Source organism: Danio aesculapii, chromosome 11 (genome assembly GCF_903798145.1).
Source record: "Danio aesculapii chromosome 11, fDanAes4.1, whole genome shotgun sequence".
Lineage (NCBI taxonomy): Eukaryota > Metazoa > Chordata > Actinopteri > Cypriniformes > Danionidae > Danio > Danio aesculapii.
In genome coordinates, this window is record NC_079445.1 from 45,195,646 (window position 1) to 45,208,145 (window position 12,500).

A 12,500-nucleotide genomic window follows, 5' to 3' on the forward strand; every position below is an offset into this window, starting at 1 on the left:
CCTCCCAAACGCTCAGACTGTCGTCCCGCGTGACCTTCAGCAGCTCCAGCAGAGTGGCCCGCCTCTCCTCCACACGAGCGCTGTGATTGGACAGCTCCTTCAGCAGCTCACCAACCAGCTCCAGCTGCTGCCGCGGCCCTGGCCAATCAGAGGCAGCCATTCCAGACTCAAAATTTACATACTAAACAACACACATATGCTGCGGTAGGAGAATTCTGCTTGTTTATGATGCAATTATGACTTTTAATTAGGACTTTTTTCAGAGTTTACAATTAATTTAAAATAAAACTAATTATTTTAAAGGGCACCTATGATGAAAATCATCTTTTGTAAGCTGTTCGGACAGAACTGTGTGTAAGTATAGTGTGTCCACAGTCATATTGGAGTGATAGAAACACAGTAAGTTTCCTGACATTAAAATAGGATCCAAATCGCTCTCATTTTGAGGCCCACCGCAACGTGACGTAGGTGTATGGTTTCCCCGACCACCGAATTGATTGACAGCCATGTATTAACAGGTCTCTAAAGAAACGCTTATAAACATATCTATAAGACAGGCCGTGCGCAAAGCAACTGGGATTAAAAGATCTGTTCAACTCTCTGTGATCAGCTGCACCTCAAGAAGGAGTTTTACAAGTTTAAAACATTTTTAAATCAGTGCAGTTTTGTAATAAAGACAGTAAAATCGCTGTAATTCATCACCACGGCCACGTGTCAGTACAATTATTTTTATTTTATTTATTTTTTTGGTTCATTTGGTATTTCTTTTTTTAATTTATTTATTTATTTATGACTTTTATAGCAAATTACAGTAAAAAAAAAAACCAAAATATTTTTTCTAATTAAAAGTATAAATAATATTAACTTAAGCACACACAATGAGAAAAAATAAATAAAAAAACACATACCAGCAAATAGAAATGTAAATAATAATAATGTGGCTTAACAAAAACTACACTTGTATAATCTGAAGCACACAATACACTCTACTTTGCACTTAGGAAAGAAAGAGAATCAATTTTCTGGAACAAGAACTAGGTCTGTAGTTGACAATAAAACATGTTCTTGGATATATTTCCTAAATGGGTCCCAAATTTTCTTAAACTGGTTAGATGAACCTCTAGACCAGGGGTCACCAATCACGGTCCTGGAGGGCCGGTGTCCCTGCAGGGTTTAACTCCAACTTGCCTCAACACACCTGCCTGATTGTTTCAAAAATACCTAGTAAGATCTTGATTAGCTTGTTCAGGTGTGTTTGATTAGGGTTGGAGCTAAAATCTGCAGGACACCGGCCCTCCAGGAACAAGTTTGGTGACCACTGCTCTAAACAGTCTAATTTTTTCCAACTTTACAAAGAAGAGGACATCGCGGATCCACTGTGTTGGGGTTGGCGGTTTCTGATCCTTCCACCTAAGCAATATTAGTCGTTTGGCCAGGAGCACAATAAAAGCTATGCAATCAGGTTGTATTTTTGTAAGGTTATACGACGTAGGCAAAATTCCAAAAATGGGAATCAGTGGGCAAGGGGAGATAGATATACCCAAAAAAGTGTCAGTACAATTATGAAAGAAGAAACCTCAATTTTAGTTTGTGGACGTTAAATCAGGTTTATTTTGTACATTCACATAACAGACATCCATACTGTAGAAAAGGCTCCAAGGAAAGCTAGAATTTTATTAACAGACTTGTATTCTGAAAACTCAGAGTGCATTTCCTGATGCCTCCAGTAGGAGGCATTATAGTTAAGGTTTCGCTTTTCTGCTGCTTGCATTATTGAGTCAGAGATCGACTGCTTTGCAGCTACAGTTTAATCCTGTCACTCCTGATGTTCGTTTGGTGTTTTGAGCTTTCCAAGTGTCAGTACATGACCATAAAGTAAGTTTCTCTTTATTTCTGTATGTTTTAACCATGTTGAAGTGTATTAGTATACATTTCCATCATTATAGGCATGCCCAGACATGCAATGCCTCATGCTTCATGTCTGATCATGTGATCATTAAGCTATATAGAGACCAAGCGGCAATCTCCCGCTCTCCCTCGGGAAGCCAATACGGAAGTAACAGAAACTGCAATTCATCAAAACTCCGCTAATCCTGGCTCCATAATAGAGCAAGTCGCAATTGAGCCCACTGTTAGAATGGCAAACTTTACAGCAGAAAAAAAGGTGTTTACAGCCTGGTACAAAGAACGATTTTGGTTCATATAGCTATTATTACCCTCCATGACAACTGTGAGGGGGGTGAATTTTTTTATAACTCATCCATTTCCTTTATATTAGGTTATATTAAGTTTGCATAATTAAGGGCGTGGCCACTTGAGTGACAGATAGGTCTCGCTGGTCGCCGTCACTTCACCTCAGCTGAATCCGGCAGATTAGCCACTGATCTCGGCATATTCATCGTATTTTTGTGTTGTTTTATGTGGCTTTACACAGTCAGCTGCCTTTTGGACTTATTTCTTACAATTATCAGATGATCTGTAATGCTGTGTGCACTTAATTGTGCTCACAAACCATTCACGTGGCCTCCGTTTCCCATGTGAGTAAAGTTATATACGTGTATACCATCTCTATAAATGTATTTGTTTTATTTAAGATCATTTATCATTAATATTTTTCTTTAGACCCGTAAAGCACTCCAGAATGTGACAGATTGATTAGCTGTAGGCTCTAGAACAGTCATCTGAAGCGTTATCATACAGTGTTATGCTGGAGTTCATCAATAGTCTTGCATTTACTAACACAGACTATATCTGAAGTGTTTGGAAGTAATTCACATTTTCCTCCTGTAGAAAAACGTCATAAGAGCAATGTTTAGTGGCTCAATGTATTACTACAGTGCTTTTAAAAGTCTAAACACTTTATTGATATATTGTACAGCCAAGCACATGTGGTCAGAACACAAACGAGTCGCAGGTAATAAAGTTTCAAGCGTTTCTCCCAAAGTAAAGTCTGTCTGCCAGGTCTAAGTAAAGTGCCAGCAGGTTTCTGTAGCTCCGCTCACTCTCCGCCTCTTTGCCCTTGTTTGGTATCCCGCCGTGGGTGCGATGACGCGCGAACAAAATGGCGACTGTTGGCCGCGCCTACTTTTACCTTCATTTGCGCTCTTCAGAAACCTATGGGTGACGTCACGGATACTACTCCCATATATTTTACAGTCTATGATAGAGACAGTCAAATGCTTCATCAGTCCCTATGAATGTTTGAAATCTTCAATACTGCACTATTAATCAATATTATTGCATTTGTGGTCATGTTTGACAAATTATTTGATAATTAACACACTTGTATTCAGTATATACATATTGCTGCTCTAGGGTATCATCATTATTTGTATGATTTATATTATTTAGAGCTTTAATTGTTATTTAGGATCAGCCTGTATGCTTTATTATACCTAACTAAGCAGAGACTGATTATGTTGTGTACATGTACCTACTCAACTGTACTCATTTATCCTAATGTTCTTTATGTTATGTTATTTCTAGACTAATATCAATACACGAAGCTCCTGCCTCCTCATTTATTGTGTCCTGACTGACACCCAGGATTGTTTGCTGAACAAATTAGAACTAGAGCCTAGCAGTTTCCTTCCCTCTCCAACACATGCAGCAGTGGATATTAACATGTATTCTGTCACATTTGACTGCAAAAACAGTGCAAAGTTAAAAGCATGCGTGTGTGAAATTGTGTGTGACTTATCGTTGCAGAAGGGCTTGAATTAACTCCACAACAACATCAGATGACCATTGGGAAAGATCTTACTGTAGTAAAGGAGATCAGCTTCATTCTTGTCTGTCACTGTGCTGTTTATGCGTGAGACGCAGCAGGAGAAGCCACACCCATCATAGCAATAGTGAGCGATCTCTTTGGCTCTGACATGCACGTGGGAATGGTGGGCGGGGAGAAACAGCTCATTTGCATTAAAAGCACAGGCAACAAAACAGTCAAAACGGCTTTTAACATACACAAAGGTCTAATAAATAATCTGACGGGTGTTTTGAGCTGAAACTTTACAGACACACCCTGGAGACACAAAGGCTCATCTTAAATCTTGAAAAAGGGGTAAAATAGGTGGCCTTTAATAAAACAAATTACACTATAGTGTATATCAGTGGTTCTCAAGCTTTTAAACCAGCGACCCCCAAAGTAAGATCGTCAAGAACTCGCGACCCCCCAGTACCAAAGCATATATAAACAATAAAAATAACTTATTTTAAGCTGTTCACAGTATTTTAACTATATTTACTATACATTCAATTACTTTTGGCTTACATTTAAATGGGCACTGTTGACATTAGAGCAAGTGAATCCATACTTTATGAATTCGTCCTGATAGTTCAGACATTTCCTACTTTGGTCTGACGGGGTCTAGCTCTTATGCTTAGTCAAAGTAGACCTGTCCACTGTCCACAGTTTCCTCAGCATTTTTAGATTTGCTAACTACAAATTTATCCATCTCTGCAGATGCGGTTTTCACATCCAGATGCGTGCTCTAGTGATAACTAGCGCGTTGGTCACTGCACAGTTAAGATGTTTGATTCACTTTTTTTATCAGTAATATCTTTTTAAAAATCTGAAAATATTTGTTTGTACCTTTCACTTGTAATACTTCAAAATATCTATTTTAATCTCTGAAAATTACACAATTTTTACAACACTCTCGCGACCCCTTGAAATTATTCTGTGACCCCCGCAGGGGTTGCGACCCCCAGTTTGAGAACCACTGGTGTATATTATACTACAGTACATTGGTTTAATGTAGTAAAGGTATACTAGAGTATTTATTACAGTTTATCAGTTCACTATATTTACTATATGCTAGGCTTGGGCGGTATCCAAATTTTGATACCGTCAAACCTCCTCCCTATTTTACCTCGGTATCCGGTATTACCGTGCATAATAAAAAAATACGATGTAAGGCTCAGACAGCGTCACCAAACTGTTGGCTTGTGCCTAAACCATTCAGAAACTGAATACCGTATATGCAACCTTAGGTTCACGGTCACCTGTTTGTCTTGCATCACACTCGCTCTCATTCACACACACACACACACACACACATAAACAGCATCCACACGGATGTGCGCGTGCTTGCTCACTCGGGAGGGTTATTGTTAGACCGCCTGCTCCCGTTCAAATTACACCAGAGTTACCGACCGCTCCCGCGCTTTATTTGGAAATGTATTCCCGCACCACAAAAAAATCTGGTCGGGTCCTGCGGTACAGCAGCGGGAATGCTGAACTCTAGTTCGTATTTACCACGTCTCCCTTCTCGTTTGGTTGAAACCCGAAATACTGCCAAACTGCACAGGTTGTGTTCTTTTTCGAGACCAGGTCACTTGGTGCGCGACTCGCCATCTTACCTCACCTCTCTCTCTCCTCCACACTGTCCCGTGATGACAATCACGCACACGCATTTTTAGGCATTAAATCAATAATATTTAATACTTGTCTCCTATATAAGTGCATTGTTGTTTTATGACGGTATAAAGGTATTGAAACTGATACCGTTGCTATTTTCAGATCCCGCGGTATACCATATTACCGGCCAAGCCTACTATATACTACAGTATGATGGAGCAATCATTAACAAGATGTGTTGTAACTACTATAATATAGACAGTATAATATACTTTACTATAGTATGTTTCAAAAACACTATATTATTCATTCATTCATTTTCCTTCAGCTTTGTCCCTTATTTATCAGGGGTCACCACAGTGGAATGAGCTGACAACTATTCCAGCATATGTTTTAAACAGCGGATGCCCTTCCAGCTGCAACCCAGTACTGGGAAACAACCATACACACTCATATTCACACACACACTCATTCACTATGGTCAATTTAGTTCATCAATTCCCCTATAGCGTATGGGTTTGGATTGTGGGTGAAACCGGAGCACCAGGAGGAAACCCACGCCAACACGGGGAGAACATGCTAACTCCACACAGAAATGCCAACTGACCCAGCCAGAACTCAAACCAGTGACCTTCTTGCTGTGAGGCCACAGTGTTAACCGCTAAGCCACCGTGCTACCCCATACTTTTTTCAAACATGTAAATTATTCAAGAACCTCAGAGCTCATGCAAACCTACCCTGACACATTTATGCAGATATAATACAGATATAACACACATTTAAAATTGCATGCATTCAAAACACACCTGGAGAGAAGCCTTTGGGGTGCATGATTTTGTTTTCTCCGCAGTCCTGCTGACGCCCTTAAGAGAAGAACACACAGATGTTCGTCAGTTTCTCTGCACGTCATGATGAGATTCTTCATTATGAGTGTAGACTTACCCTCTCGTATCTGCTCTGTGTCCTCAATCCCTGCGAGCGCTCCTTTCTCATACGCGCTGATCGAGTCGCTATAGTTGTACGGGTTGCATTCTCTCATCCACGAGGATGACGGCATGTTTAATAAAGATGTCTTGTTGTCCAGCGCCGTCCGGCCACCCTCCGTCATAGCAGATGACAACACACCAATCTGAACACACACACACACACACACACGCTTTATATGGACTACTGTATATAACAAGCTACATCACAATATTCTCTGGTAGTTATTGTGGCCAGGATGTCAGTGATGATAATTCATATGTATCCACTGACCCACAGGAAAAATAATAATATAGTCATTTATAATAAATACTACAGTGTTTTTGAGTCATCCTGTAGTGAGTTACTTGAATTAATCTGGTGTGGTAATTCTATAGTTGCTATGGTAACACATCTACTATAGTAATTGATCTGTTGTGGTGATTCTATAGTTGCTATGGTAACACAACTAATATAGTAATTGATCTGTTGTGGTACTTCTATAGTTGCTATGGTAACACATCTACTACAGTAACTCATTGGTTGTGGTACTTCTATAGTACTTGACCTGTGGTAATTCTAAAGTTTCTATGGTAACACAACTACTGTACTAATCAATCTGTTGTGGTACGTTGCTATGGTAACAACAACTGCAGTAATTGATCTGTTGTATAAATTCTATAGTAATCGATCTGTTGTGGTAATGCTATTGTTGCTATGGAAACACAACTACTATAGTAATTGATCTGTTGTGGTACTTCTATAGTTGCTATGGTAACTATAGTAGCTGAACTGTTGTGGTAATTCTAGAGGTGCTATGGTAACACATCTAATATAGTAACTGATTGGTTGTGGTACTTCTATAGTAGCTGACCTGTGGTAATTCTACAGTTGCTATGGTAACACAACTACTATGGTAATTGATCTGTTGTGGTGACTGTATAGTTGCTATGGTAACACACAACTGTAGTAATTGACCTGTTGTGGTATTGCTATTGTTCCTATGGTAACATAACAAATATAGTAATTGATCTGTTGTGGTACTTCTATAGCTGCTATGGTAACAACTATAGTAACTGATCTGTTGTGGTGATTTATAGTTGTTATGTTAACACATCTACTATAGTAACTGATCGGTTGTGGTACTTCCATAGTAGCTGACCTGTGGTAATTCTACAGTTGCTATGGTAACACAACTACTATAGTAATTGATCTGTTGTGGTGATTCTATAGTTGCTATGGTAACACACAACTATAGTAATTGACCTGTTGTGGTGATTCTATAGTTGCTATAGTAACAAAATTATAGTAATTGATCAGTTGTGCTGATTCTATGGTAATCGACGTGTGGTAATTTTACAGTTGCTATGGTAACACAACTACTATAGTAATTGATCTATTGTAGTACTTCTATAGTTGCCATAGTAACACAATTATAGTAATTGATCTGTTGTGCTGATTCTATAGTAATCGACTTGTGGTAATTTTACAGTTGTTATGGTAACACAACTACTATAGTAATTGATCTGGTTTGGTACTTCTGTAGTTGCTATGGTAACATAACTACTATAGTAATTGAACTATTGTGGTTATTCAATAGTTGCTATGGTAACACAACTACTATAGTAATTGATCTGTTGTGGTACTTCTATAGTTGCTATAGTAACACAATTACACTGGTTCAATGGTACAATGGACAATTCTGTGGTTGCTATGGCAACACACCTACTATAGTAATTGATCTATTGGTCACAAGTGGTTGTGTAAGCATGTCACTGCATATCATAGAGTGTATATGACTCTGTATGTGACAAATAAAATACAATTTTATTGAATTTTGTTTCCTCATGCACTCACTGTGTCCTCCCGCTTTGCGTCTCGTTTGACGGTCTCGATATCCTCCTGACTGCGGAAACTGAAGCTCTGGATGGCTTCTGTCACTCTGAAGATCTCCTCTGCGTTCATGTTCTCTGTGTCGTACTCCAGCAGACTGAAAACACACAGATCTGACTCAATTTACTCTGATTTCAGCATACAACACAATACGGGATGGACACGCAGACGTGATGAATGTATTTACGACTCAGCTGCAGAGACAAAGTGGACTTTTTAGACAGAGACGGTAAAGTCACTATGAAGCAAAGCAATGACAACATCAAATCTCACAGAATGTCAACAAAATGTCACAGAGGACATGAAGATGTGGGACAGATTCTCACAGTGAGATGAACAAACCATTGTGCTTCTTCAGGAATTTTAAGACAAAATTACTTTTAAGGCAAACCAGTTGCTTGAAACTGTAAAAAAGAATAGACAGACAGACAGGCAGATAGATAGACAGATAGATAGATACCCTGAATTAGTATAATATTAACATGTTTCTAGTGTGAATTGGCATGTTGTTAGCACAAATTTAGTACAAATTAGCATGTTACTAGCATGTTTTATATTATGAATTAGCAAGTTGCTGCTATGTTTTTTAGTATGAATTAGCATGTTGTTAACATGTTCCAAGTACAAATTAGCATGTTGTTAGCCTGTTTCCAGTATAAATTAGCATGTTAACATGTTTCGGGTATTATTTAACATGTTGTTAATGTGTCTTGTATGAATTAACATGTTTCCAGAATGGATTAGCATGTTGTAAAAATGTTTCCAGTATGAAGTAGCATTGTAGCTAGCATGTTTACAGTATAAAGTAGCATGTTGCTAGCATGTTTCCAGAATGGATTAGCATGTTGTTAACAGGTTTTCAGTATGAATTAGCATGTCATTAGCATGTTTCGAATATGAATTAGCATGTTGCTAGCATGTTTTCAGTATGAATCAGCATTGTTGCTAGCATTTTACCAGTATGAAGAAGCATGCTGCTAGCATGTTTTCAGTATGAATCAGTATGTTGTTAGGGTGTTTCCATTATTAATTAGCATGTTGCTAGCATGTTTCCAAAATGGATTAACATGTTGTTAACAAGTTCCAAGTATAAATTAGCATGTTGTTAACATGTTTCGGTATTATTTAGCATGTTGTTAATGTGTCTTGTATGAATTAGCATGTTTCTAGTATGAGTTAACGTATTGTTAACATTTTTCAAGAATGAATTAGCATGTTGTTAGCATGTTTCCAGTATGAATTAGCATTGTTGCTAGCATGTTTCCAGTATGAATAAGCATGTTGTTAACAGGTTTTCAGTATGACTCAGCATATTGTTAACATTTTTCCAGTATGAATTAACATGTTTCCAGAATGGATTAACATGTTGTTAACATGTTTCCAGTATGAATTAGCATTGTAGCTAGCATGTTTACAGTATAAAGTAGCATGTTGCTAGCATGTTTCCAGAATGGATTAGCATGTTGTTAACATGTTTCCAGTATGAATTAGGATTGTAGCTAGCATTTTTGCAGTATGAATTAGCATGTCATTAGCATGTTTCGAATATGAATTAGCATGTTGCTAGCATGTTTTCAGTATGAATCAGCATTGTTGCTAGCATTTTACCAGTATAAAGAGGCATGTTGCTAGCATGTTTTCAGTATAAATTAGCATTGTAGCTAGCATGTTTACAGTATAAAGTAGCGTGTTGCTAGCATGTTTCCATAATGGATTAGCATGTTGTTAACATGTTTCCAGTATAAATTAGCATTGTAGCTAGCATGTTTAAAGTATAAAGTAGCGTGTTGCTAGCATGTTTCCAGAGTGGATTAGCATGTTGTTAACATGTTTCCAGTATGAATTAGTATTGTAGCTAGCATTTTAGTAGTATGAATTAGCATGTTTCGAATATGAATTAGCATTTTGCTAGTATGTTTTTAGTATGAAACATCGTTGTTGCTAGCATGTTTCCAGTATAAAGAAGCATGTTGCTAGCATGTTTTCAGTATGAATCAGCATGTTGTTAGCGTGTTTTCATTATTATTAGCATGTTGCTAGCATGTTTCCAAAATGGATTAACATGTTGTTAACATGTTCCAAGAACAAATTAGCATGTTGTTAGCCTGTTTCCAGTATAAATTAGCATGTTGTTAACATGTTTCGGGTATTATTTAACATGTTGTTAATGTGTCTTGTATGAATTAGCATGTTTCTAGTATGAGTTAACGTATTGTTAACATTTTTCAAGAATGAATTAGCATGTTGTTAGCATGTTTCCAGTATGAATTAGCATTGTTGCTACCATGTTTTCAGTATGAATCAGCATGATAACATTTTTCCAGTATGAATTAACATGTTTCCATAATGGATTAGCATGTTGTTAACATGTTTCCAGTATGAATTAGCATTGTAGCTAGCATGTTTACAGTATAAAGTAGCGTGTTGCTAGCATGTTTCCAGAATGGATTAGCATGTTGTTAACATGTTTCCAGTATGAATTAGCATTGTAGGTAGCATTTTAGTAGTATGAATTAGCATGTTTCGAATATGAATTAGCATGTTGCTAGTATGTTTTCAGTATGAATCAGCGTTGTTGCTAGCATGTTTCCAGTATAAAGAAGCATGTTGCTAGCATGTTTTCAGTATGAATCAGCATGTTGTTAACGTGTTTCCATTATTAATTAGCATGTTGCTAGCATTTTTCCAAAATGGATTAACATGTTGTTAACATGTTCCAAGAACAAATTAGCATGTTGTTAGCCTGCTTCCAGTATAAATTAGCATGTTATTAACATGTTTCGGTATTATTTAGCATGTTGTTAATGTGTCTTGTATGAATTGGCATGTTTCTAGTATGAGTTAACGTATTGTTAACATTTTTCAAGAATGAATTAGCATGTTGTTAGCATGTTTCCAGTATGAATTAGCATTGTTGCTAGCATGTTTCCAGTATGAATAAGCATGTTGTTAACAGGTTTTCAGTATGACTCAGCATGTTGTTAGCATTTTTCCAGTATGAATTAACATGTTTCCAGAATGGATCAACATGTTGTTAACATGTTTCCAGTATGAATTAGCATTGTAGCTAGCATGTTTACAGTGTAAAGTAGCGTGTTGCTAGCATGTTTCCAGAATGGATTAGCATGTTGTTAACATGTTTCCAGTATGAATTAGCATTGTAGCTAGCATTTTTGCAGTATGAATTAGCATGTCATTAGCATGTTTCGAATATGAATTTGCATGTTGCTAGCATGTTTTCAGTATGAATCAGCATGTTGCTAGCATGTTTCCAAAATGGATTAACATGTTGTTAACATGTTCCAAGTACAAATTAGCATGTTGTTAGCCTGTTTTCGGTATAAATTAGCATGTTGTAAACATGTTTCGGTTATTATTTAACATGTTGTTAATGTGTCTTGTATGAATTAGCATGTTTCTAGAATGAGTTAATGTATTTCTAACATTTTTCAAGAATGAATTAGCTTGTTGTTAGCATGTTTCCAGTATGAATTGGCATGTTGCTAGCATGTTTCCAGTATGAATAAGCATGTTGTTAACAGGTTTTCAGTATGAATCAGCATGTTGTTAGCATTTTTCCAGTATGAATTAACATGTTTCCAGAATGGATTAGCATGTTGTTAACATGTTTCCAGTATGAATTAGCATTGTAGCTAGCATTTTTGCAGTATGAATTGGCATATCATTTGTATGTTTCGAATATGAATTAGCATGTTGCTAGCATGTTTTCAGTATGAATCAGCATTGTTGCTAGCATTTTACCAGTATGAAGAAGCATGTTGCTAGCATGTTTTCAGTATGAATCAGCATGTTGTTAGGGTGTTTCCATTATTAATTAACATGTTGCTACCATGTTTCCAAAATGGATTAACATGTTGTTAACATGTTCCAAGAACAAATTAGCATGTTGTTGGCCTGTTTCCAGTATAAATTAGCATGTTATTAACATGTTTTGGTTATTATTTAGCATGTTGTTAATGTGTCTTGTATGAATTAGCATGTTTCTAGTATGAGTTAACGTATTGTTAACATTTTTCAAGAATGAATTAATATGTTGTTAGCATGTTTCCAGTATGAATTAGCATTGTAGCTAGCATGTTTACAATATAAAGCAGCGTGTTGCTAGCATGTTTCCGGAATAGATTAGCATGTTGTTAACATGTTTCCAGTATGAACTAGCATTGTAGCTAGCATTTTAGTAGTATGAATTAGCATGTTGCTAGTATGTTTTCAGTATGAATCAGCGTTGTTGCTAGCATGTTTCCAGTATAAAGCATGTTGC

General features: G+C 37.1%; 1 protein-coding gene across 1 annotated transcript in view; it reads right to left on the reverse strand.

Moving 5' to 3' along the window:
* Window positions 1-12,500, reverse strand: part of LOC130236936 (CLIP-associating protein 1) — a 108,718-nt gene that overhangs the window by 8,461 nt on the left and 87,757 nt on the right. The window contains exons 34-37 of the mRNA XM_056467692.1: window positions 8,183-8,315; window positions 6,305-6,491; window positions 6,169-6,225; window positions 1-138 (exon numbers count right to left, since the gene is read on the reverse strand). The exon at window positions 1-138 is cut by the window's left edge and continues 53 nt beyond it. Of these exons, the coding sequence (XP_056323667.1) occupies window positions 1-138; window positions 6,169-6,225; window positions 6,305-6,491; window positions 8,183-8,315 (515 nt within the window). The remainder of the gene's footprint in view (window positions 139-6,168; window positions 6,226-6,304; window positions 6,492-8,182; window positions 8,316-12,500) is intronic.